The sequence below is a fragment of the Alosa pseudoharengus genome, unplaced genomic scaffold (assembly GCF_046254945.1).
Source record: "Alosa pseudoharengus isolate Yale_2024_CS ecotype anadromous, Long Island Sound unplaced genomic scaffold, YU_APseudo_1.1 YU_APseudo_1.1_scf_14, whole genome shotgun sequence".
Lineage (NCBI taxonomy): Eukaryota > Metazoa > Chordata > Actinopteri > Clupeiformes > Clupeidae > Alosa > Alosa pseudoharengus.
Genome location: NW_027468609.1, coordinates 5534731 through 5562314, shown reverse-complemented (window position 1 = coordinate 5562314; position 27584 = coordinate 5534731). Strand labels below are relative to the sequence as shown.

The 27584-nt window shown below is 44.1% G+C and overlaps 1 protein-coding gene across 2 annotated transcripts in view; it reads right to left on the bottom strand.

The window, feature by feature from the left end:
• The window catches only part of myo5b (myosin VB), a 68627-nt gene that overhangs the window by 19327 nt on the left and 21716 nt on the right, over positions 1–27584 (bottom strand). For both annotated transcript variants that reach the window (XM_076283555.1, XM_076283556.1), the window contains exons 2-27: positions 25274–25384; positions 23882–24053; positions 21990–22134; positions 19430–19586; positions 18642–18785; positions 18426–18507; positions 17676–17783; positions 17435–17544; positions 16867–17132; positions 16219–16300; positions 15983–16123; positions 15394–15516; positions 14245–14328; positions 9911–10054; positions 9341–9438; positions 7883–7969; positions 6962–7073; positions 6342–6553; positions 5734–5890; positions 4830–5069; positions 4212–4448; positions 3324–3414; positions 1585–1730; positions 1125–1244; positions 622–756; positions 18–71 (exon numbers count right to left, since the gene is read on the bottom strand). In XM_076283555.1, the coding sequence (XP_076139670.1) occupies positions 18–71; positions 622–756; positions 1125–1244; positions 1585–1730; positions 3324–3414; positions 4212–4448; positions 4830–5069; positions 5734–5890; positions 6342–6553; positions 6962–7073; positions 7883–7969; positions 9341–9438; positions 9911–10054; positions 14245–14328; positions 15394–15516; positions 15983–16123; positions 16219–16300; positions 16867–17132; positions 17435–17544; positions 17676–17783; positions 18426–18507; positions 18642–18785; positions 19430–19586; positions 21990–22134; positions 23882–24053; positions 25274–25384 (3558 nt within the window). The remainder of the gene's footprint in view (positions 1–17; positions 72–621; positions 757–1124; positions 1245–1584; positions 1731–3323; positions 3415–4211; positions 4449–4829; positions 5070–5733; positions 5891–6341; positions 6554–6961; positions 7074–7882; positions 7970–9340; positions 9439–9910; positions 10055–14244; positions 14329–15393; positions 15517–15982; positions 16124–16218; positions 16301–16866; positions 17133–17434; positions 17545–17675; positions 17784–18425; positions 18508–18641; positions 18786–19429; positions 19587–21989; positions 22135–23881; positions 24054–25273; positions 25385–27584) is intronic.

Sequence of the window (27584 nt, the reverse complement as noted above, 5' to 3'; positions counted from 1 at the left end):
GTGAACCTGGACTCTACCTTGAGAATGTTGTAGTCGGCATTGGAGTCGTCCTCGGAGGTGGAGCCTTTGCCCTGGAAGATAAAGCAAATTATGGGTTTAGATAAACACAGAGATGCAAAGATGTTGCAAGATACACTGATAAGCAGACTAGCATTGCAACAGTTTCCTAAGCCCTAATGCCGATCCAAAAAAGGACATTTTATGGCAGAGATTCAGCTGATGCCCTAACTTGGAGTGACTGAAGAACTCCACTAGAGCAATGCACCTCAAACAAGGCATTTAACAGGCTTGCATATGCACATTTTTTAATGTTTTTTAATTATCAAACTAAAGACTATGTAAAATGGACATAGAGATGCAGACAACAAAATTCAGAGAAAAGTCTGTATTAATCATGGCACACTAGTGTCTAAAAGCTCATAAAGGAACATTAAGGCATGGCTATAGGACCTGGAATACCTATATATGTGTGTGTGTGTGAGTGTGTGTGTGAGTGTGAGTGCGTGCGTGCGTGCGTGCGTGCGTGCGTGTGTGCTGTGTGAATGTGTGTGTGTGTGTGTGTGTGTGTGTGTGTGTCTGTGTGTGTGTGTCTGTGTGTGTGTGCGTGCAACTAGGACCAACCTTGCGTCTGGACAGCTCCTCCATCTTCTCCAGGCTGCTCTGGAGCCTCTTCCTCTCTAGCTCCAGCTCCCTGACACGCTTCTGGAGCTTCATGAACAGGCTGATGTCCATGGCTGCCTTCTCCACGCCCACATCCTGCACAACAGCACGCCACCATGGTAAGGCTACATCTCTCGTTCTAACTGGGCTTTGCCAGTTTGTGGAGTATAACCTACAGTGCTATGTTTGGAGCGTATGACCTAATTTGTGGTCATTTCTGGTTCTGGTTCAGCTCTAGTGCCCAAAGTGCTATAATCAGCTGATGTAGTTCATAAAAACAAGTTTAGATTCTGTACTCACACACCCCTTAAAAAAACATATGCTTGCTCTATGGTCCAATACGCTATGGTAACGGGATCTCAGTTCATAGCCTTCAGAGCATAAAATGACTTTCACCATGGCCCATCCAAGTGCCTTGTTTAATAACAGCTACATTTGCATAACTGACAGTACTTAGTCCTTACATCCACTAGCTGCAGCGCGTCATCTGTGTCTCCCACGTCAGACGGGGTGAAGGAGGGGTAGGGCGAGTCTGAGCCCACGCTGCTCTGGTTGGACGGGTTCCTCCGGTGCCCTGGCTGGAACTGTGACGAGAAGTGAATCAGTGATCTCCAGCCCAACAACAAAAACATGGCGCCTGATGTTGGATACTTGGTACTTTTCTGGCAGAGGAGAATACTGTTTTGTTCAGGGCTAGCATTACTTTGATGGATGTTCTCACAGTCTTTATGACTGGAAAATACTCTAAAAAGGATTTTTCAGCTGAGCTCCACATATCAAATATACGACGGTCACATATGAGGCCCTTATATTTTGAAAATGTTTTGTGGTCCTGTTTTCTACTGAACTCTCCAAACTGACGGGCACATATGACATATTGAGTTTAACATAAGAGCCTGATTTGTTGTGCTGATTGCTTCACACCTTGGCCAGAGACATCTCCTCCTGCAGGTTGTCGTATCTCAGCTCCAGGCGCGAGAACTCCTTCACCAGGGTCTGGTAGCGCTGGCGCTCATCATTCAGGTCCGCCTGGAGACTGCTCTCCTTCTGGGACACACTCAGCTGCTGGTCTGTGACACACACACACACACACACACACACGCACACACACACACACACACAGACACACACACACAGACACACACAGACACACACAGACACAGACACACACAGACACACACAGACACAGACAGACACAGACAGACACACACAGACACACACAGACACACACAGACACAGACACACACACAGACACAGACACAGACACACACAGACACAGACACACACAGACACACACAGACACAGACACAGACAGACACACACAGACACACACAGACACAGACACACACACAGACACAGACACAGACACAGACACAGACACAGACACACACAGCCACACACACGGGCATACACAGAGACAGAGAAGTTAGTCACTCATCTCAAGAGTAAGACCTGAGTCAAGCTCTTTAGAGAGACTGTTCTCACATGATTTTTCTAATTCCTAATTTAGTTTTTTGGTGGTAATCAGAAACATCTAAACATAAGGGCTTTCTCAGCAAAAAGGCCTTTTACATCACATTACATTTTACAATACAATTTGGCAATTAAAAACGTAAAATGTGTACAGTAAATAGAGTTTTAATTAAAAGAAGAATGTGATTAACTAAGTCATCTATTACATTACTCCACATAGCCCCCCCCCCCTCTCTTTTGAACTCGTCCCTCAGTGTTCATATTAACTGATATCATCAGTTAATATCACAACGTTTCACAAGCCCTGCCTCTCATTTACAGTCACTTTTACATTCCCGTGACCCTGTGGAAACACTTATTACTTTCATCATCAGATAATCTTTCATGTGCGGTGATATAATAGCTGTTAGGACATGGCTATTTTATGAGCTGACTTTGTCCACTCTGGTTCCCTCTCGGGCCTCACACCATGTCTGCACACTTCCTCCAGTGGCTGAGCATGCGCCAAGAACTAAACAAGAACTACTTTTTTTGCCCTAAGTCAGATAGGGGCTCCATTGCCAGTGACACACAAATTTTAGAACATTTCCATTGTCAAGCTTTGTGAAATGTATACTAAAAAAACAACAACAACAACCGTCTTACGCAACAAGATTTAAGAGATTAAAAACTGGATCAATTTGTCCTAACACTACTAACGCATCGTAAACTACCACTTTTACAACAGTTGTGTGCGGGACCTTTCTGGAGGCTTAACTGTGTGTATCAGGAGGTTCTTTTCCCCTCTTGTGAACCTGCAGAAGACAATAGTCTGCCTCTCGCTCCCACAGGTGAAAGTGCAGTTTCGCATTCCTCCGCTGAAACTCAATGCACTCGCTTAAAAGGCCTCTCTCAGCCCCACTTCTGCACACAAATCCTCCCCTTGTTTTGTGGGAAACTACACTTGCCCACCCCTCTGGGCCGAGGCAGCCTACATAGTGCTGACACACACACACACACGCACACACACACACACACACACACGCACGCACGCAAGCACGCACGCACACACACACACACCTGACCAGAATAGGTCAAGTAAAAGCACTATTTCTGACTGTGATACGATTGTGACAACACAGACTGGCTTCTAATAGAACTGAGGGAATAGTGCTGTCCGGCTGGCAGACTGATGCGGTGTCAGCACTAACCTGAGCTCTTGGCCTGGTTCAGGATCATCTGGTTCATCTCTTCTTTCTCCTCCTTCAGCAGCACATTCTCCTTCTCCAGCTCCTCCACTCTCTGATGAGAACAAACGAGCGAAACATTAATCATGATAGGTGACATTTTGAAAGATCACAGCTCATCTACAATAGAGAATGCATGGATAGATCCATTTTGAAGTGACAGCGGTCAATCTGATATGTTTACCTGTTCAAAAATAAATCTTGATCCTGAAGCCTTTGTACACCTCACTGAAAACACCCCGTTGTATAGTTTTACACAAAATGCAAAGAAATAGCCTATAGAGTTTCGAGGAAAGCGGACTTCTGCAGGTCAAGGCAGATGAGTTACGGTACTCCAATCTGGAGCACCCTCGGTATTGATATCATCGGGGGAGGGGGGGGGGGGGGGCTTTCAAACAGAGGCTGCCTTGTACGTGGCTCTTCAATTGGGCCAGACGAAATGGCAAAAGTTACGCAACACTGTGTTGAACTGTGCAAAATGCTCTCACATGGTTCCGAACCATGTGAATATCTATGATCAGTAATCGTGTTAACTGTTCTCTGCCTTGAAGATTTTCCCTTTGGAGATAAAACGGCACAAGTTGTACATCAGATTTCGTTCCAAACACACGGTGATGCTCAGTGTGTACAAAATACATGTACGGAAAAAGTGTGCTTGCTGCCATGAGAGCCACTAAGACTAGACCACTGTACACAAGACTACGCCAAAACTACTGGGAGCTTACAGTATTGATTTCACCCATAATATCTGTGCAACATGTACGCTGCATTTCACACATTAAACATCACCAGTGACGTTAACCTCCGCTCTTGATCTCTCTTTTGATCTCTCTCTCTCTCTCTCTCTCTCACCTGTTCCAGTCCAAATTTCTCATTGCTGTGCTCCTCCTCCAGATGCTTCCTGTGGGCGTGGGCCTCCTCTAGCTCTGCCCTCAGCCTTTCCAGCTCATCCTGGAGGGTGTTGATCTGCGTGCCGTCGCCCTGGCGACTGCGCAGGGTCTCCAGCTCCTTGTTCAGCTTGGTGACCTCGGTATTCAGGGAGTTGTTGGTGATGGTCAACTGCTCAGCCTGGGTCTTGTACTCTTTGCTCTGCAGACATTGAAGGAAAAAAAAGTGTTGATATGAGGTGTTCTTAGCCAACGGCGGGGGAGATGGGTGCTAAGATGCTTTAGCATTCAGAAACATTCATCAAAACATTCATGAGCAACAATGCAGAGTCCTGTGGGGGGGATTGGGTGTTGGGTGAATTGATTGGGTGTAGCGTGGGGTTGGGGTGGGGTGGGGGGGGGTCGGTTATAATATGGCAAGTAGAATGCTAAGTAGAACCTCAGAGACTTCCCAAATTAACCCCTTCAAACAAAATTTGTTTCCAGTGGTGACAAAAAATAAATGTCACCGAAATACACTATCCCATGAGAGGAAGATAAAATCACAACACATGGATCCTGTGGCGCCACTGCTGCACTCTACCTGGTCGTCCACCTTCCTCTGCAGCTGGACAATCTTGTTCTCCATGCCCATGTTGAGCTTCTTGAAGTGGTCGGCGGAGCGCGCCTCGATCTTGAGCTGCTTGAACTGTCGTTTGGCACGCATCCGGCGGAAGGCGCACTGGATGACGATGGCGGCGTGGCGAGCCCGCCGATACTTCCTCCTCTGCAGCCAGCCGAGCACATGCTTCTGGATGATGGTGGCTTTGTGGTGCAACATGAACTGTTGGAAGTGGACACAGACGGACAAACGAGCAGGCCAATTAGCTTACTGCGCAGGGCTACGATCGATGGAGCAACCTACCCTACTGATATTGCAATAGTCATTCCTGATCAAGCACAGTAAAATAAAGTGTTGTGCTACCTTCTAAAACTACAGTATATGTGGGGCAAGATGTCAAAGGAGTTGAGACCTCCTCTGTGTCCTAAACTCACTTCACTTCTAAAGTCAATTCAAGTCATTAACTTAGCCTAATTACACATCTCCTAATGACTCATGGTGAGTGTTCCCTAATGACCCAAGAGCATCGGCAGAGATGGACATTGCAAGGGCCATGCAGTAATATAACTCTGGGTAGCAGTCCTGGGGCAATGTGAGAAGTAGGCAAAACCTAAACGTGATGATACACAGAGCAACTTTTTGAGCAATGTTGCTGGGCAACCACATAACCAGTTCCATGAATGATAATTAAAGTTCTTTAAAACAAATGGTGCTCAATATCAATGGGAACATGCCAGAACCACCATACTTTTGCCCAGAAACATTGCTCAAAAAGTTGCCTTGCGTATCATCAGCTTAAGAGAAGGAGCACATAACCAGTACCCAAACAGACTCAGAGTTTGATGTAGAATCAGGTTTCCTGTGAGGATCGAGATGACTGTCGTACCTCGTGGTAGAGCCGGCGGATGAACATGCCCCGGTAATAGGCCTGGATGGTGACCACAGCCTTCCGCGTCCTCAGAAAGTTGCGGCGCACGCGCACCATGCGGTACTGTTTCTGGCAGATCAGAGCAGCCCTGGTCAGACGCAGCTGCTCCAAATACCTGATGGGACGGAGAGAGAGAGGAAGGGAGGGAGAGCGGCAAATAATGAAAATAATGGGGGAGCAGATTAGATAAAGTGGAAAATGGTGGAATGGAGACAAAGACATTACAGACAGATGGAGGAGACAGATCAACAATAAATACAAATAAAAGGATTTTAATTCCTATTATTATTATTAATATTATTATTATTCGTTGTAGAAAAAGTAGTAGTAATAGTAGAGGTAATGGTGGTAAGAGTAGTAGTAGTAGTAGTAGTAGTGGTAGCAATAGTAGTGGTGGTAGTAGCATCATCCAGTCAGACCAAAACAATACAATTTGATAAACAAAAATTAAGATCAAAACAAAGTAATGACCTACATTATGTAACAATACGTGTTACATGTCTAATCTTGTTAACTGCATTATCAGAACAAATGCATAAAAGTGTACTATAAACACCCCGCCTCACCTGCGTGCCAGGTAACCCCGTCCGTATCTCTGCAGGGTGATGACGGACTTGCGGATCTTCCTGTAGCGGATCCTCTGTAGCCATCCTCGCACCGTCTTCTGGATTTTGATGCAGGCGTTGCGGAACTTGTCAGCACGGAGCTTCTCCAGGTAGGCCACTTGCCCGGCCCTGAAGAAGATCTTTGTCTTTCCAAACTGAAACTTATCTGTGTCCTGATGGGACATTTAAAATATATATATTACACATGTATATCACCACAAGCTTCCTGTGTCCAATAATGCTGAAGGTGTTGTTCTAAATTTCCCTAAAGAACAGTAACAACTTTTATTCTATGGTGCGCCTCATAAAGCATATGACAGGAATATATATTCTAATATTCTAATTTTCCACTTCGTTCCTCCGAGAAACCACATTACTGTGCCCTGGTTATAGTACTTCTGTTCAAGCACTCAAAAAAGTATATTACGGGTGCAGAAAGCCCAGATAAAAAAAGTAAACAACATACAATACAGGAAACCAGAAAACAGCCCTAGTGCCAGTAGGGACAGAAAGCACAAGAGAGGACACTTCAGTTGACACAGATCCACCATGACAGACATAACAGACAGCACCATTCTCACCTTGATCAAAGTCTCCAACAGATTCTTGCAGACCTGCTTCTTGTCCCCTATGGCCATGTCGCTCTTCTTCATAAGGACCCGGTATCGGCTGAAGAAGTCTGAATACGTCCATCTAAGAGGGAGCAATGTATTCTTTTCAGTAAAGGACGCTCCAAGGAATCCATTTCTGCCCATCCACAGTCTGTAGCAGACTTCCTTCATTTTGGTGGAGCTGACCTAAAAGCTAATCAAAACCCACTTGCAATTTACTGGGTGTTAAGATTCATACTACAAGAGGATGCAGACAGGGACTGGGACTGGGACTTCTCTGGGAACAGCAACAGACTGAAGAGAGCTACTGTAGTCATCATTGCCCTGGGACGGCACTCGCGCCTGACTCTGACTGCCTAGGAGGAGGTCTACTTTTCTAAATGCTGCTGTTGTTGCACCAGTTTATGACGACCACATACCATATTGGGCCAACAACACACCATATGCCTATCCTCAAGCTGCACTGTGTATCTGAGCCTCCTCTGTGCCATGCATACTCATAACTGCACAAATCCCAGCTCATCCACACGGAATTCAATGTCTCCTGATCAGCAAAACAATACACTTACACAGACAATAACATTCCTCTCTCTCAATTGGACTTGTTTTTACCTCAACAATACAAAACACCAGGGGAAACCCAAGGCACAGTGATCAATTTCTAACTCCCTGAAATTCATTATTTATAGCCCTGTGTAGCTGCTACAAATTCTGCTGCAGTGGCAACAGAGATTAAGATATTCAGACATCCTCCCACTATTCACTTAACTGGCACAACCCTCACAATTGTCATGTGTTGAAAATCTATAATCGGTAGTGTCAATTCAGAAGGTGTATCAGATCTCAAGAGTTGTTTATGATTGGCAGTAGTGTTTTTTTAACACTCAGTACCTTGATGGGTATCCAGCAGCACTGATACGGATTGTCTCCAGGACACCGCATGCTCGCAGTTGTTGGACGGCCCTCCTTGAGTCAAACCTGTGGGGACACCACACACAGATGCATCACATTGTGATCAAAAATTCAGCATAATTCATTCATCAATCTAACAATCATAATAAGTTATCATTCTATAAAAATAAGTTTACAGAAGAATACACTGTATGATAGATCATATTGATATAATCATCTAGCCCTTAAAAAATGTACTCTTATTTTTTTTTCTCTGAAGCAAAATGTATGGCATGCATCAAAATGTAATACAAGATACCACGTCAAAACGTGGTTCTAGTGCTGTTTCACATGTATGTGTTGACTGTCTTCCTACCGTATCTTCTTGGTTAGCATTTTACACGCCTCCCCTGAGAAAGGCATGGGGACGGTGATGTTTACGGCCGCTCTGCCTACTCTGTTCTGACTACAAGCATCCAGCGGCAAGCACACAAACAGCCCTGAGCCTGTTTGGCCCTCGGCCCCTCCTGACAGCATGTGACTGGGGCACCTCTTGCAATTTGTTTCTCATGAACAACCTCTTGTTTCTCAGGAATGTGTAGCGAAGATGCAAACAAAACAAAAACAAGGGGCCATGCCTTGTTATGCTGAGAAATGGGCCTTTAACACCACAGGGCCAGTCGATTGGGCGTCTATACAGGTGACAATAAAAGGAATGACCATAAACCTCCTTTGTGTAGATGGTGGTGTATTATGCTAAAATGTCATGGCTGTGTTTCAATCCCAAAAAGAATGTTTTTAATAATGTCTACACTGTCATTTATTGTGGGAAGATTGATGTGCACCTGTGTTTGAATGCTCTGTCTCCAATCTTATCACATTAGGGTATCTGAATAATCTTGGTAAACATTCAAAAGCTGAATGAGAGATAGCGGACACGACAACTCATACTGGAGCAAAGTAATCCATCACATACTCTGAAGACAATATTTACCCTCAAGGGGCCTCCTAAAAATAAACCACAGTTCAAATCTAACAAAGTCAGCCAGTTCAAACCAACTCTACCAACTCAGCCAACATGATTCTTTCCTTCAGTTGTGAGCCATCCACTCCTGATGATGTGTCATTCGTACATCATAATCATTCGTACATCATGTGCTGCTATTATATCATGCCAGTGTCTGCAATGTGGACTAAATATAACCACATCACATACAGTGTACACAGAGTGAATCAGATTAACATTAGCTGACACAATAAAACACTGGACACTCTGTTTCAGCTCACTGCTATACACCATCACGAATCACATAGACCTGCTGATACTATACGTGAGGGCAAATTCAGGTCTCTCTATGCATCAGGGCTTCCCACATCAATACCTTGAACACACTGAAAGTGCATGAAATTAAAAAGATTTACTCCCAGATGAGCTATCTGAACGAAGCTGATACTTACGAAAATGCTTCTTTGAAGTCATTGGGTTTGATGCATCTCACATAGTGAGGGGTGGTGGCATTCAGTGTGTCCATCAGAAGATGCAGGGAACTACGGAACTGCACAGGGGAAAAATATTACAAAGCATAAGGCAAGGCCCTTCTTAATGTGCATCATATTGTAATGGCCAACAGTTTAGTCTTTAAGAATGACTAAATGTATTGACCTTAACAGGGCATTGAAGTTTGTAGACCATTAACTTTATGTGCCCATTACCTCAGGATACATCACCGGAGATGATGGAACACTAGACTTCAAAATGCATGCTTGCAGCTACAGGAACCCAGCAAAGCATATCTACCTTTCTTAAGGTAACGGACAATTATTGTTTAAACTTATGTGGCCCCTTATCAACTTAACACTAATGCTGAAGAAGCACATTTCTTTTCATACACTAAAGCAGAAGCTATAGGTATAATACATAATCATCCAGGGGAACAAAGTCATTCGTAGTCTCTGGAGAAATTGTTGATTCTCGTTAACAACATAGGTACGAAATAGCTTATGCTGCAAATGTGTCAGATCTCATACCTGGTGGCCCACTGTTTTCCTGTGCTCTCTGTTGGGGGCTTTGGGAATGGTTTTGGCAGGACGCACATTGATCCTGGAGGACTTGCTGGAGGAGGAGGAAGAAGACTCTTTGCCATCCTGGAAAAGATCTGCCACAAGCTGGAACTGAGAGACAAACGTACAGTTTATAAAACTGTATCCAGATCAGAATACTCCCTCTTGTTTACACATTTTATAGAAGCGGGGGTAAATGTGTAGGTTATTTGGTAGGTACACTTAATGAGATAACCATGCAATTAAGCCAATGCAATTCCTTTCCATTAAAAGTGCCAGTCAATGGGGATCATGTCAGTCAGTGCGGTCAACCCAAATGAAAACTGACTCTGCTCACATACAGTATACACTAGTGTCCATCTAATTAATTGCTAGACACTCCCCCACCCCCCCGCAGGATAATTTCTACAACTCAACCAAACTTTGGACCCAACTTTCTTTGAAATGGGGTTGTATTCAGTTTGAGCTGTAGCTTATAGAAGTCTCTGATCCATGTCCTACAGTCACTCACACACACACACACACACACACACAGGAACAGGGAGACGTTTTTAGTGGGACACCTTGCAGAGAGAATACTGATGATGCCACTGCAGACCCGACACAGATTGGAACCTGAGGTGACAGGGAGGATATGGTAATGGAAGCCAGACTATCCATTACAAAAATATGAGCAGAAAACATGAACAGAACGGAGCAAAGAGAATATTTAAATCCATGCAGCCATGCATATGCTTTAATGGGCACCATTCTCGTGACTTGGCCTTGGCTGTTTTAATGCAAGGCCACTCTCTGGTTTCCAGCAGTGTTGTAATGTAACGGAGTACAAATACTTCGTTACTGTACTTAAGTAGCAATTTCACGTATCTGTACTTTACTTCGATATTTAAATTTATGTCAACTTCCACTTTTACTCCACTACATTATATTTCCACTAAGCATCTTCGTTACTCGTTACTAAAACATAAAATTAGAAAAAATGTGTGCGACTGCAATAAGGGAGGTTTGGCGAATCACTGCTCCTAGATTGCATTACGCATGCTCCGCACGCTGTGCGCTCGATTTTAGCTCTTGTTTGTGGAGGACGCACAACTGAAACCGCCATGGAAGCACGAGCACCTACTGGAGGACCTCCCGTTATCATAGACGACCACCCCGACGATAGTGGTGAACTCGGTGAACAGGGTAGTGGTGAATATAACGTCATACACCCGTGGCCGTATTTGCAAGAAATGTTTCTGTACACCGGCTACCTGCCCTAGTGGCCTGTGAAAGGCTATTTATCCATAGCATCGCAGGAGTTGTCTTCAGTCCAAGAAGAGTAAGACTGAATCAGGCCCGGGGTGGGTAATCGGGAGAATTCCCGGTCGAGGAATCAAATATTGACATTTGTCACGTTAGTCTATCTTTTAGGACACGTTCCGCATTCTGTGCATGACACCAATGCCATGCAATGCAATTACCCTACATGATAAACCTATATGCCTTGTTTGCTCAAAAGAGGGTGTAGTAAAGGAGTAGGCTAAATCACCAAACAACAATATAGCCTACCCATGCAAAAAACATGTAGCCTAAACATTAGTTCAATATGCCTCTTTGTGGAAGCATGGAATAGGCTACATTGCAAAGGCTTTCTTTCTTTCTGTTTTGGTAACTTGTGGAATATTTTTTGTTAACTTCTCAGTTGAAGTGAATTATTATATAACCTTTACACATTTGTTGAACCATGGTACTAATAAAAACTACCGGATAGCAAGAGCTGAAATGTTGCTTAATTTATCCAATTTCCACCACTATGGTCGGCCTTGGGCCTGAAACTCCCGGGCACTGAATTCTGGCAACTTTGAAAACCAGCTTCTTTTGAAGATGAACAGACACCTTTTCAGTTTCAACTAATGACTGGCATATTAGTAGCTGGACAAAGGTGGACAAAGGTGGCCTGTGTGTGTGTTTGTGAGTGACGGTGACCTGGGGAGTAAGCCCTAGAAATGCTCATGCCACATGACCAAAATGTTCTTCCTACAAGCAGGTCATTTTTTTTGTGAGTTATTTATTTTTCATATCAGAGAATTGTGCCTAAAATGTCCTAGAAAAGAATGTGATTTGATTTGATGAGTGAGATTAAGAAGATATGGGAACCCTACATAAGCTTTATGCTTTACTATAAGAAAGCCAAAATAAAGTACAATAAAAGTTCAAAATAAAACCGCTTGCTTTTTACTTTTTACTTTTACTTAAAATACTTAAGTACATTAAATATCAGAAAATTACTTTTGATACTTAAGTACAGTATATATCAGATACTTTAAGACTTTTACTTAAGTAATATTCTAAAAGGCAACTTTCACTTCTACCAAAGTCTTTTTCTAGTACGATACTTGTACTTTTACTCAAGTACTGCTTTCTAGTACTTTATACAACACTGGTTTCCAGCCACTGTTGCTTCTTGTTTTATAGGCTCCTGCATGGGTAATGTTGATGGATGGGGAGTGTTCAGCCCCAACTTCCTTTTACTGGCATTGAAACAGGAAATCAATTTGCGGTTAACACCTTGAAAGTCAATGGAACAATTTGCTTTTAAACAGGCTAGATCCGGCTGACCTCAACTTAACATTTTTAGTCTGTGGCTGACTTATTTCTTATGTGCGAAAAAACAAACTATTATTACACATGACTAACAACGATGATTCTCATACAACCATAAACAGACTGTAGGAGATGACATTCCTCAGTCCTGACAATTCTTTGACAGTGACTTGACTGACTGACAGATCAAACATCTATAAAAAAAAAAGGTTCATGAACACAAAAGACAATGGCTTGCTATGTGCTAAGATACTTTGTTTACTGCAGTGTTGACATCAACTGCATCCTGGCAACCTGCGGTTTCGTCTCCTTGGAGCCAAGAATAGCAAAAGCTGCTACTGGCTCAGGGAGAGAAGATCTGTTTAATTATCTCTTCTCTGGGTCGATGATGCTAATAGGGGTTTGCCAATCGAGAGCTGAGGTGGTGGGAGGCGTATGGGCGCAGCTTCAAGTCAAGCCCCTGCTTGTTTACATGGGCCGGCGCTAAAGCACTTAACCACTTAAACAGACCGAGCCAGAGAACATGGGCATAAGTGAGTTGAGCGAGTCAGGCAGCTTTGAGTTTAGCTGAGGAGGTGGGGACAGAGACTCTTCCATTAAAAAGGCTGGAAATGAATGCAGTTTTCAAGAGTCCTTCTACTACCTTTGTTTTCATGATCCAATGCGTGGACCAGTATATTAACCTATTGATCTACACTACATTCATTCTTAAATCAGACACTTGACAGATCCTCTACAGAACTACATTGTCACCTCCATCCTCTCTGAAGTCCCACTTATCTGCTCCTACAAAAACTACAATTGAACTGTGCTCATTGGGCAGGAAACATCCTACATTTTACAGGCTAAATTGCATATAACTAGAGGCGACACAAAGAGTGGTCGAAAGAAAGAGAGAGAGAGAGAGAGAGAGAGAGAGAGAGAGAGAATGATTCATGTCCGTTCAGTAAGCCTCTGGAGCAGGTGCTCTTCCTGTCCCTCTGGCTGGCTGGCTGACTGCTGACTCAGACAATAAGTGGTAAGATGAGTAAATGGCCCTGGACCAGTTAAATAGCGGGAGGAGCAATCCCGAGTGTAGGTGCAGCAGGGTGCAGAGTAGCGCATGCCTGAAGCACAATGGCATGAAACTGGGGAGCCAAAATGGTACATTTGGTTCAAATACTACATTTGCCTGACATGTAGTGATTTATTTGCCATAGGTACTGATCTGGAACAAATGCAGTCCGATTGTACAATCCAAGTATAACATTTAGCATTGTGATAAATCCTCTCTGCTCTTTTTCTTCTTTTTGATCTGTCTTTTTAAATGACTTCATGGCCCAACCTAAGTTTGACATTAATGTAAAATGTATGTTTTATGGGTTACACAATATGAGTCATTACAGACTAAGCACTTGTTTGGCAGGTGTTACTGGCGCTGTAAAGTGTTTCTGTAATCTTGTTGAGAGCAACAGTTCAGAGAGAGCAAATCTATTAGAGCTTTGAAGAGCCAAAAGCTCATAAATCAGAGATGCCAGAGCCTTGAAACCAACACACTGTTTTGGCTTTTTTAACTTCCACATTGAAACGGAGGGGAAATGATTTTGCCTGTGAAGGGTGATTGGGTCAATGTCTCCTTCTCTTAAAAGCTTAATCACAGAGATAGAGAGAGCAGTCTGTAAAATGCTTGTGATTTGAAAGGGAGGATGCGTTTGCATCCTCAGCTTGAGTCTTACCTTGCTGGCTTTGAGAATGTTGATCTGCTCTTCATAGACAGTGTCTCTGTTCTTCTCCAGGAACCCGTCACACTGATACTCAACCTGTAATGAACATCATCAGGTGAATCACTAACAATAAGATTACAAGACAAATGTTACACTGAGGAAGACCCTAGCCCTGGCTCTTCTGGTTCTTCTATTTGAGAACTCTGCCTCAGACAGCTTTCACAACAACTTTGGCAAGTCGGAGCAAGACATTGAGGGGACTGTGTGTGAGATAGAGAGAGAAAGACAGGACTGTGGCGTAGAGTCAAAAGCAACCCAAAAGATTCATATTAATTAGAGTAACTTTGGCACAACCCGAGCAAGAGTGACAATTTCTACAAACACACATTCTCCATTATTTATAAACACTACGGCTGGCTCAAAGGTCACAGAGCAGCATGGCAATTGTCTCTTTTTCTTTGTGTGACAGAGCTGACCCACATAGCCAGTTTATCCAAGAGGTGAAGCATGTAATTAAATGTCTCTCTATGAGCACTGACTCTTTTGTCTCTAATTGGTAGCTTGTGTTTGTGATTGTCACAAGGGCCGCTAGCGGGACACTGCAGCCACAGTTTGTTGTGGGGGTGAATTCCATTTAACCTCTTGGTGGCCAGAATGGGTCTCAGACAAGTGAAACTCAGCGACACTCAGTTATGAGTACAGTATCACACACTAAATGTCTTGCAGGTAAATGGTGAATGCTTGCAATAACCACATACTGTATATCTCTACGTCAGTGTTTTTACTGAGAAGGGAATGTTTTGCTGTGTTGGACTTATGTTGTGAAGTTCACTTTCGCAATTAGTCACTTCCTCGCAGAGTTGAGATTCTGAAACTCAGCCAACCTCTCAACCTGCATGTGGTGGTCACACAAGACAGGATTAAGGTACTGTGATCTTGACAAAAATGTCAGAGAGAGCATGACAGAGCCATACTTGGCTCCTAATCTAAACACAGTGCAGGGGTATAATGTACCCCATAGAGAATAGGATAAGAGCATGGATGAGAACTGAAGCAAGAGAACTGAATGTCATTTCTGAACTGATGGATTCATGAAAAGGACGTTATGTCTTGTTTCAATCTTGTGGGTAAAAGTGAAGGCCCTAATCCCAACAACTGTACCTTATCAGCAAAATGGATTATAATGAAGGAGCAGTTGGACATCCTGGGCTTTTTGAAGTGCTCACTGCTGGAATGGCGGTCGTACAGCTTCTGGGCCCAGTTTTGGTCTGTTCCTTTTGGCACCTGGACAACAAACCGAAACCGGAGGGAGAAAAAAAAGGGGAATGGGGAGAAAGTCAGTCAGCAACTCCAAATTCAATGCTCTATCTGGGTTACCTGTGGCAGGAACAACATGTTTACTCTTTTTGAAGTTGCTCCAAGAAGATCGTTAACGACTTCAAAGAGCCCTGAGCTCAGACTGGATGGGCTAAATGAATAAATCATCTGTCTTTGACTCCACAGGGCTTCCCAGGCGTTGAGCGACTGAGAGCAAAAACAGTGTCTGTTGCCAGGCTACAGAGTGTCAAAAGTGCACCCTCGTCACTGATCGGTGTCGCTGAGCAACCCAGTTACCCACCTTGCACTCCTCATCGAGCAGATCCAGGATCCCCAGTTACCCACCTTGCACTCCTCATCGAGCAGATCCAGGATCTCCAGTTACCCACCTTGCACTCCTCATCGAGCAGATCCAGGATCCCCAGTTACCCACCTTGCACTCCTCATCGAGGAGATCCAGGATCCCCAGCTTGGCCTCTATGAGATCAATACACGGCTGGTTGTCATAGAAGTCAATGAGCGTCCAGGGGATCTGTTCCTTCATGTACTCCTCTTGCTCCAATTTAAATACATGCTGAGGTCCCAATGATAAAGCACATGTCAGTCATTATACTGAACAGGGGATCAATAATGCTACATTAATTACAATAGGCAAATAATAAACCTCACCGAGTTGAACTGCTGCTGAAGCTTCTCATTGGCATAGTTGATGCAGAACTGCTCAAAACTGTTGATCTCGAACGTTTCAAATCTGCAAGGAGGGAAAGATGCAATTAGAGGAGTGGCTGAAACTGGCCTTCTCCCTCCCTGTCCAACTCCTCTCCCAGCGGATCAAACATGCAATGGGCTCTTTTTTCCCCTCCTATCCAGCTTCCCTTGCTCTGCATCTCTTGTCTCACTACCTCTTTTCAAATCGATACTGGAGACCCTCTGCAGGGATGTAATTAGGCCTTTGGTCAGACAGGCCCTTACCCAGCCAGAGTTGACTCTCAGCAGTCAATAGGACTCCAGCTTGCGCAGTAATCACAAGCGGCACCACCAACACAAGGGTGGAGAGGGAAACCCATTTATACAGTATGTGCCAGTGGACCTCTAATACTTCCTTCTCCTGTAATTCTCTAATCTCAGTTTCTGTGTGTTTCATGGCATTGTGTGGTGGCAGTGAGAAATGTGCTTCATGCTGTAACTCCTTCTTTAGCACTTGAATGCAGAATGTTTAGAATGAAGCACACACAGAAAATGTTCAAATGAATACATTCCTTTGATGGAATACTTCAAATGTGGAGATTCTTGTAAAACATGTCTAACAATCTTTACCCGTAGATGTCAAGCACACCGATGAATGAGTGCTGTTTGTCAGCGGTGTGCAGCGACCGGTTGATGTTCTCCACGATCCAGTCAAATAGGTGCGCGTAGATGTGCTTGGCCAATGCGTCGCGGGCATTGCTGGCCTGCTTCAGGGACATGGGCTTCACGTAGGTCTCGGACGTGGTCACCAGCTTCCTGCGGCACAGCCAGTGCTCCATCTGCTTCTGCTCCACCCCCAGCAGGCGGCAGAAATGCTCCAGGTGAGGGTCGTCCAACTGGGGGGGGGGGGGGCAAGGGGGAGAGATAAATGGAGAGAGAGTTAAAGAAAAAATTAAGAGTGATTGAGAGAAACAGGATTAGTCACGCAGAAGAGATTTAAAACCGTGTAGGATTTACACAGAAGACAACAAAAGTGGTACAAAACAAAGGCACCCTCAGGCCAAGGTAGGTTCACACTGAAGTTGCACTGAAACTTCTTGCCAAACAAACATCAAAATAAAAAATAAAAAGCTCTATAGAGGCTTTAGGCATCAGAAAGTGTTGATCAATATGCATGATTTTAGCTGAGGCCACGTACATTGATATGGCATGACTCTCCGTCTCGCTCAGAACAGATCTCCACATTGCCCAGATGCAGAATGGCGGCAATTATCTTGAAGATGCCAGTTTGGTAAGTGTCCTTGAAACCTGTAAGGAACACAATAACATACTGCTACTTGTCACCATTGGAAAATTGTCCAGGATGGACACTGGACAGAAGCTATGTCCCATATTTGCCTCCTTCTCATATTTGTTAACAACTGACAAAGCGGGCTTGCCTAGTAATGAGAATGCCTCTCTTGTCTTGTCAAAGTCCTGAGCATCGTTGACACCCTCAATGAAGATGTTCTCTCCCATGGAGGTGTAGGTGAAGTCTTCTGCACTGGCTGAAAAGCACATGACCCCATGAGGACTATTAAACACAGTGACAATTACAATTTCCTGTGCATTGATGAAAATCAAATGAAATGTGCATATTAAAGGGAAACTTGGCAGGATTTCCCCCTCTGCTGGAGAAATTGTGCATTATGCTATTTCAAACTGTGGGATAAGGTACCGATAAAGCACATGGATTTGTTTACAAGCTAGCGAACGGTTAGCATAAGTTTGGCAGAACTATGTGGAGGTTACAAGGTAAGAAACATGATTTAAAACGAGTTTCTTGTTTCTCACTTCTCTTTCCGGGACGGTAGTCTCAATGTTGCAAGGTTGGTTTTCCGCCTGGGGACGCTAGGCGCAGCAGGGAAAGTCACCATTTACACCTGAACAGGTCATTTAACCATCCAAATGATTTCTAAACGGGTTTATTACATTGAAATAGTTGCCAAGTTCCCCTTTAACTGAAATATTTTACTCAGTGTAAGACTTGACTCAGTGTAAGCAACCCAGTGAGCTGCAGCAGATAAACTCTTGTGCTGGGGACATAACTATCCACAGCAGTAAAGAGTTACTGTCACCAACACACACTAAAACATTACAGGTCTTACATCATGTGTTGTTGAACATGACAGGTATTTCAGGACACTTACTCAAAGCCAGGTCTTTGAACTCTGACCGGGGGGCAGAGGCACAGAGCTGGTAGAAGATGTGGTAGTTTCTTTCATCCTCGGCCTATAAAACAATTCCAGCCTGTTAGCAATGGGGTTATGACTGCATATTGAGGCCCACTATCACGCATACAGAAATGCTGAACATTGAAACGGAATTAGAGGTTAACCTCAGTTCCTCCTCTTTATCTCATTTACCTGAAATACGACTCGTGACTTCTCCAGCAGATAGGTGCGCATGTTGGCACCAATGATGTGGTAGCGCCGGTTAAAGCCAATCTGGATGTACTTGCCGAATCGGCTGCTGTTGTCATTGCGAGTGGTTTTGGCATTCCCTATGGCCTGTTGGAGAGAGGATGTACAGTTGATTGATGTGGGAGCTACAAAATGAGACTTTGAGTCTCACCTTTTTATTATTCTAACTCTCTATGTGCAGTGCAACTCTGTCTTCTACAGAAAGGGATGAGATGTCCCTCTAGACGGCCCTGAGGCTATTTCTTAGTCTTGTCTTTCTCTGTCTGGAGACGGCATGTCAAAGATGATGATGGAAAAGATGTGGAGACCTGTCTCTCAGCGCACCGAGTCCCCCTCTTCCTGCCCAAATCAACTGGGCTCATCTAGCCAAAGAGATACACTAATTGATTCTGAGACACTGCCTCACTCTTCAGTGCCCACATTAACTTTCAAAATGGACAGGGAAGGAGACTGATTACCCAGAATGCAGTTCTGCGGGCCTTATCTACTCCTGTGAGCACATCGACACACTGCCCATCCCCCCACTTCCCTCACTAATCGGTGTTACATAGTAGAATTCCATTATCACCAGTCAAGGCCATCTAGGAAGTATATTCAGTAAATAACGGGGCAGAGTTCATCAATCCCTGGCCCTAATGGCAATCCCAATGCCACATGTCTGTCCATGTTTGATTAATAATGTCTTCGACACTGAATGATTGATCCATAAAGCAGTGCGCTTTCTCCTTCACCTCCATGATGGGGCTCGACGCCAGCACTTTCTCCTCCACGTTGCTGTCGTTGGCCGAGCCGCCAACCGTGGCGAAGTAGCGCATGCCGTACTTGGCGGAGACGGTCTTCCCTGCCCCAGACTCCCCGCTGACGATGATGGACTGGTTCCTCTCATCCCTGAAGGGAAAAACACACACAGATACAGATTTAGCTTCTTAGAAGTTTTAGACAAAGGAACACATCAGTTATTTGCAGGCACAGATAATATGGTTTCGCACATAAAGGCATACACTCTCCCTTGGAACACAATTGACTGTGAAATAGTGAAATGCTGTTCTTTATGTGTCTAAGACTGTGATTGAATTGGACATGGGGGAGACTGAAAATTAGCTTTTCCTCAACACTGATTCCTCCCCTCATTCATCACTGAAGTGTCATGACTGTCTAAAGAAATCTCCCCTGTTGGCGGCTGACCCAGGAACAGCTTTGGGCTAGACCAGCAGCAGGAGCCAGTTGCCATATCAGTTTCAGAGTCAGATGTGGGCGGTGTCGACCCACCCGGGATCATGCCTGTTCTCTGTCAGTCGCTGTCACGCTTTAGCCATCCTGCCTGATGAATCGTCTCCTGCTGACTTTCTCTCTCTCTGTCTCTGTCTCTCTCCCTCTCTCTCTCTCATGTCAGCATATCCTAGCACTGCCTGTGTCAGCCCCTACTGCAGTTCCTCATCTCTGTGTGTGGCATACACACACTCCCTCGGAGAACACACTAGTCAGGGGGAAATTCCCAGCAGGTTTGTTTTAAACTTCATTTGACGTGACATTTTCTCCCAACTATATATAAAAAATCTGGGTAATAGAGGATTAGACACTGGAACTAACAGTCACATTCCTCCACTCCCTTGATGTGTTTCAACATCTCTCTCTCTCTTTCACACACACTCTCTCTGTCTAAAATCTATTAGTCCTGCTGCATCAGGGACCTGCGTCACTGGGGAGTCACTAAGGTTCTGCAATACCCATTAAAAGCTTTGATTAGGATCTGGTGTGAGAACAGTTTCATCTTTTGTGTTTTTTCCATCTCTCAAACCCCAACCCCCCTTCAGAAAAACAGAAGCACAATCACAATAGCAAGGGCAACAAAGGCCCACACACAGCTATTATCCACCCACATGCCTTCCATTACGGATGAGACTATTTCAGACTATCAGGCTTCCCTTGCTTTGCAGCACCAAATAATGGAAGTCTCACACTGCAGGTAGACTCTTTAAAGCTGAGCTCTCTAGCCTCCACACTAGCTCTTTGCATACCACAGCTCTTACTGTGATGTCTCCTGTTGAAATTAAATGCTCCTGTTTTGTTGGAAATACTACTAAGGACGAAGAAAGCTTGAGCCAAGTGGAAATCCAGAGTGACTAATCACGCCCTGCGTTAGCAGTTCTTCACAGGCTAGGAATGGAAAGCTTAGAATATCCAGCCCGTACACTGCACCACTCAATAATGTGCACCTGATAGATGATTTAGAGAAATCCATGAAAATGATTACAAATGTTCTTTTAGATAAAGGCTGGAACATACACACAATCTTTAACATCCTGCTGAGGCTTAACTTCTACAGAGGCCCTTGGGTGTCAAAATCAAGCAAAGCAAAAGACACACAGAGATTTGCATCTGGCTGCGACTAGTGTGGTGCCATTGGATTATCATAATGAATTAATCATATATGAAAGTCTCACTTCAAAATGCATCCTTAAAAAGTAAACACATCAATTAAGTAGAATTATAAGTATATATACTCTTTTGATCCCGTGAGGGAAATTTGGTCTCTGCATTTATCCCAATTAGTGAATTAGTGAAATACACAAAGCACACAGTGAACACACAGTGAGGTGAAGCACACACTAATCCCGACGCAGTGAGCTGCCTGCTACAGCGGCGCTCGGGGAGCACTGAGGAGTTAGGTGCCTTACTCAAGGGCACTTCAGCCGTTCCTACTGGTCGGGTTTCGAAACGGCAACCCTCCGGTTACAAGTCTGAAGCGCTAACCAGTAGGCCACGGCTGCCCCCATACACATCCATACATTTAATACCCCATGATCTAAACCCATAAATGATTCGGAGTACCACTTTGTGTACTATATTCAGTATTAGGTAGCCTAGAAATCTAGATGCACTCCAGCAGCAGCAAATGTGTAATTTGCAGCCACGGTAGTCAAGCAACTCTCCGTTGGCTTGCGAGCTGGAAAACCCCAACTTCAGTCAGTCGCGGCAGTTCCGCGTGAATTCCCTGCTTCTTAAAAACAAAGAAGATGGATGCTGCTGCTGGCGAACAGCGGTCTTTTAATCACGACTCGAGTTAAGCTTTTTTTGGCAACTTTTAGTTAAGTTGGCAAAAGTTTGATCAACTAGCCAACTAGCTCCGCTGGTGGGAAAATGCATGGGACTCATGAATTGTAGCGCTACCCAATTGAATGCAGAGGGAATTTGAAAGACAACCGTTTATCCCGCCCCTCGGATTGAGCACTGCCAATGGTGAGTTCCCAGACCCTACATCTCGTCAGGCTAATAAGTAGGGCCCTGTACCTAGCCATTTGCTTATAAGCTTCCTCGGCCACTGCAAATATATGGGGGTCCATGTCTCCCATGTTCTGCCCGCTGTACGCATTGATGACCTCTTCTCCATAGATATGCAGCTGCTCGTACGGGTTGATGGCCACCAGGACAATTCCTGAGGATGGGGGAAAGACGACAGGATTAGACAAAGCCTAACGCGTGCAGCATGTATTGCAGTGTGTAATGCTATTAACACATCCTGTGATTATCTCCAATCATGTCCAACACAACACAATCAGAGTGACTAACAGTAAGGCCTGCGGCTTAGGCTGAGGTGGTGGGGTTGTGAAATGGACTACTCCCTCAACCGCAGAGGTAAGCAGTGCTTTAAACATGACACTGTGAGTGACTGTTATGATTTTGCAGTTGATGACTTCAACTTGACCATTGATATTTTCCACCTGGTTGACTGAAGCAAGAGATCTTGACTCAACCAGATTTCTGTTATGACATGTTGTGACAACACTCATTGATGACATTGTGTAAGTGTTGCATTGAATAAAAGTAGAATAATTCTTCATATAGGGTTACTTGTTTGTGATCTATACGTCGTTGTAATGTAGAATAATTATTTAGTTTCATCCATATTGGGTTACTTGTTTGTGATCTATACGTCTGGACATACAGTATATGACATCAAGACAAATATACAAATACACACCCAACTACATCACCCTTCACCCCCCTCCACACCTCCTACACAACAGTATTATACAAGTTAACACAAGTCTGCAGTTCAAAAAGGAGCAAGAGGCACATTTATGTGAGCGTTTAAGTTTTAAATCTGCTATAGCATTGTGATTAGGCATGTGAGTTGGAAATAAAACAATGAGGGAATGAGAACAATAAAAATTGAATGACAATATGTATCTGTGCCTCGGAATACAAAAGACAATAAGTGAGAATGCTCCAGTTTCCAATTCTCCTGACTTCCTGTGTTAGAGTATTGTGATCATGACCCAGTTGTTCCTCAGGGAAAGACAAAAACAAATTGTGTGTCTCTGCAGTGCTTCTGTCTCATTCTCCCTGACAGGAGGAACACTAGTGCAACAGCCTGACCTCCTGTCTGTTGGAGAGGTTTGAAGGCAAAAACTGAGCCAGACAGTCAATGAAAATGTGCACTCAAGACGCAGTCTGTATACAAAACAAATCAAGGCAGTTTCTGTTCATAGGCGTAGCCTAGTTTTGGTTGGAAGCCTAAGCCAGGTTAGATGCCCATTTGGAAGTGTATGAAGAGAAAACTGAACAGGCCACAGGTTTGAATAGGAAGCTTATGGCAGGTTCTACTTTACTTACTGCTATTGCTATAGGGGGCAAGGCAACCAATACATATACACAGGCTTGGATGAGGGGATGGTAAAGATGAAATGGACAAGCAAAGTCTTTGTTCTAGTCCAATAATCCTCTTGTTTACTGTACATTCCACCAACTTACCATCCCAGTTAATAGGGCGAACCAGGAGGAGTCGTGGGAATGACATGAATGGGCAGTGTTGGGAGGAGACGACACGACAAAGACAAACATTTTCAAACCATCCCATGATGACAAAAAGGTTACCTCATATGGAGGTGGAACAAAAGGAGCAATAATCATCTGAGCAAGAAACAACAACAAAAAGTGACATACCGTATTTTCCGGACTATAAGTCGCAGTTTTTTTCATAGTTTTGCCGGTCCTGCGACTCAGGTGCAACATATATATATATTTATATATATGTTTTTTTCCTCTTCATGAAACATTTTTTGACTGGTGCGACTTATACTCCGGTGCGACTTATAGTCCAGAAAATACGGTAATCATAATGACAATAGAAAATATTAGCGAAGCCCAGGGGACAGTGAATCCAGTGTCCAGGCACTCACCGCAGTACGTATAAATGTGATTGGACTCCAGGAAGCGGACCTTGAGGTTGTGGAGCACAGCAGGCTCGTGAAGGTAGCTGAGGGCAGTGAGGTCATTTTCACCCACCAAAATATCAGGGTTCCGCAGAAATGGAAGCTGGTTGTCTTTGGGCTTAATGGCATACTGCACGGGCTGAGACAAAAGGAGAATGGGTATGAAGACAACGAGCAAAACTAAAGAAGAAAATAAAACCCCCGTTTTAAATATAACTTATAGATTTCACTTTGACAAAGTCACAAAGGCATATTGTTTTGTTGACTTTGGGACAGTGTGGTGAATCACCTCGATTTAATCAATTACCAGTGACTAAAGCCATGATATAAATATAAAGCATATCCTTACAAGCATATTACATGCCCGCATTATTCTGAATCATGACCATTTAATCAAAAATGTGTCTAAAACATTGAGTGAATTCCATGTTCAGCAGGCTGCCAGGGTAACCCAGCGGGTAATAGAGCTGTGGTAATAACGGAGGCAGTGGCAGAACCAATGTGCGCAAGCCGTGTCGCCAGCTACAACTCAGACTAATCCTGCCAAATGTGCCCTGGCATTGTGAGGAAAATCTTGCCATTTCAGCATAAGCTGTTCTGCCACCTGTTGAGCTACAAAAGATGTGCCGTCACAAAACATGGTTATTAACTGTTCTAAGTCTGGTCTAAAAACAGCCGACGTGATTAATGAATCATGCGGTGTGACTGACATTGTGATTATACTCTGCATAAGCAGTGAACAGTAGCATGAAAAGCAAGAGAGACAGAAATACAGAGAGAGAGAGAGAGTTAAATGTTTATCAGTGTTAAAATCATGTTAAAAGCATCAGAACAAATGCTAACCAAATAAACTAGCCACAGCAGAGAAAGCTGCTGTTTACTATCACAATAATGAGGAACATCAGCAGGACCAGTCTGGTCCATGAGCCGCTCTAGTGTCCATGGACACATTAGGTAAACACAGAGGTCCTGCTGCAGACGGCAGCTAAGCCTTTGGTCCACTCCAGAAAAGCACCTTCTAAGCCCTCGGTGTCTGAGCAGACTTGGCCCCCTTCATGCCTCTTTAGCTGCCGCTGTTCAGCTGTAAGGAGGATAAGCTTGTTGGCCTGTCGGGCGCAGTCATGTCCGGCCAATGACTGACTGAGGAGGGCGTTGGGAAACAGTGACCCCTACAGGGCATTCGTGGCATCGATTAGATTTTGTGGATCAACTTGTGTTTTAGTGGCTCAACTTGTAGAGCAAGATACCACTAAGCATATGGGTTCAATTCCCAGGGAAGACACATATGATGAGACTATATATCTGATCTGAACAGCAAGTCATTCTGAATAAAGGTACATAAATGTGATGTAACCTTACCGACTCATCCTCCAATTTCAGGTGCAAGACGGGCTCGCCCTCCTTGTAGTCGCGGACGATCTCCGCTGACTTCCACACATCTTCCGGGTCGGGGATCCACACCCGTGTGTACTGCAACACGTGGAAACAAGAAGCATTAGCCACACTGAGCCAACATGATAGAGACAGACAGACAGACAGACAGACAGATACTTTATTGATCCCCAAGGGGAAATTTAAGAAAATGGAATCACAAATCAGCTGGTACTAAATTAATTTAGTGCCCCATGAGATACACACAACAGAAAGCATTTAGTGTCATTTCATTTAGAAAGAAACCTTGTAGTACATGGGACTCAACAATTGCATGCCCTTTTTAACGTCTGAGTAGCTGAAACAAAATCTAACAACGGTTTCATCAAAACCTCTTCCTATGAACTGTACGCATTTCATTTCTTTGCAGATGAATATGCATAATTCAGTTCTACCCGACTGTCCTTCATTATCTTGTTTGGCACTCAGAGTACATGGAGAAAAAAAAAGTTCACAACATACACAGAGCAAGCCCTCACGCACAACCAAAACAACACATGTTTACTTTCATGGCGCCCCCCGCAGCGCTGGATCGTTTCCTATTAATATCAGCGCCTGGTGAATTATTAAAGGCCTCATGTGGTGAATAGAGAAGTGGCTCAAGTTGCACCGCGGCGAGGGGAGAACTGATATGAACGCTGCAGTATGGGCACAGACGCAGAACAATCCACCCCCCCCCCCCAAAAAAGAGACAGAAGTCACCAGGAGCCGCTGGCATTAAGCTTTAATGCGACTCTGCAGAGCCGAGGGACGCTTGCAGAACCGCACTCATCAGCATTAAACACACACACACACACACACACACTCACTCAGACACTGGTTGGAAAGGGGTTTCCACAGTCAGCCTGGGATGACACCGGTCTTAGAGGAATCTTTAAGTGCAGGAAAGTGAATAAGAGAGCAGGGGCCTCTTGTACAAAGACTTGCGTGGATTTCATACTAAAACATTGCGTACGAGCAAACCTGAAAAGTAATTTCAACCAAGGCACAGCCATCTGATGTCTAAAGGAGTGATATCAGGGAGAGAAAGGATGGGATGAGTGTGCAGACCCTGATTTTGCGCACCTTCACACATTCCACACGACTTGAGATATCTCTATTAATCCAGGAATGTATTCATGGATCACAGAAGAGACATGGATCACCGTAAAGACATGGATCACCATAAAGACATGGATCACCATAAAGACATGAATAAGAGTAAAGACAAGGATCACTGGCTACAGAATGAAGCCTAAACAGAGACTTTCTAATAAGGAGACACAGCACTCAACGAATCTCCCATAGAAATGTATGGGGTTAGTTTGTACTGCAAACATGGCAGTCGTCTACAGTACACATATCCGCCCTTTCCGCCACCAAAAGCCGATATGTGAATACATCGTGCCAATCATGTGGTATGTTGTGAGTACATCGTGCCAATCATGTGGTATGTTGTGAGTACATTGTGCCAATCATGTGGTATGTTGTGAATACATGGTGCCAATCATGTGGTATGCCATGAATACATCGTGCCAATCATGTGTTGTGATTCTCGTAGCTGCAGGGAGGTTGGTGTGTCGTGATTCGTGAAGCCTTGCGCACACGCAGTTCTGCCTAAAATAGATGCCCAATAAGTGGCCCAAAAGCGTTACAACATGGCAGCCGAGTGGAATAAAAGGATTTTGGCCTAAATGAGTCATTCAGTGGAGGACAGTGGAATCCTGCTAAAGCGTAAAAGCGTAGATGGCTACTTTCATCTCCTATTCCAGTCTGAGCCTCTGCTTCTAGGCTTTATTTGAGTTTCTGCCTCCCATTCATGAGGTACATGTCAACAGAACACAGCCTTGTTGGCAGAGGGATGTTCCAGTGATCAGATTTCACTGCGTCAGCCAGCCTGCCCAGTCTGCCTTTGGGAAGACATGCTGACATCATCTCAATAAGCACATCCTCACTCTCATGTCACTGAAACCTCCAACATACCTAGTAAAAGAGACATCATCTCAATAAGCACATCCTCACTCTCATGTCACTGAAACTTCCAACATACCTAGTAAAAGAGACATCATCTCAATAAGCACATCCTCACTCTCATGTCACTGAAACCTCCAACATACCCAGTAAAAAAAACATGCAGTGAAGCACCACATCTACGGTCTTATTTTGATGACTTTTTAATTAATTTTTAATATGATTTAGATATTTTCATTAATATCTAAAAAATGAACAACCTATTCTGAACTGGAATTCTGAATTGGCT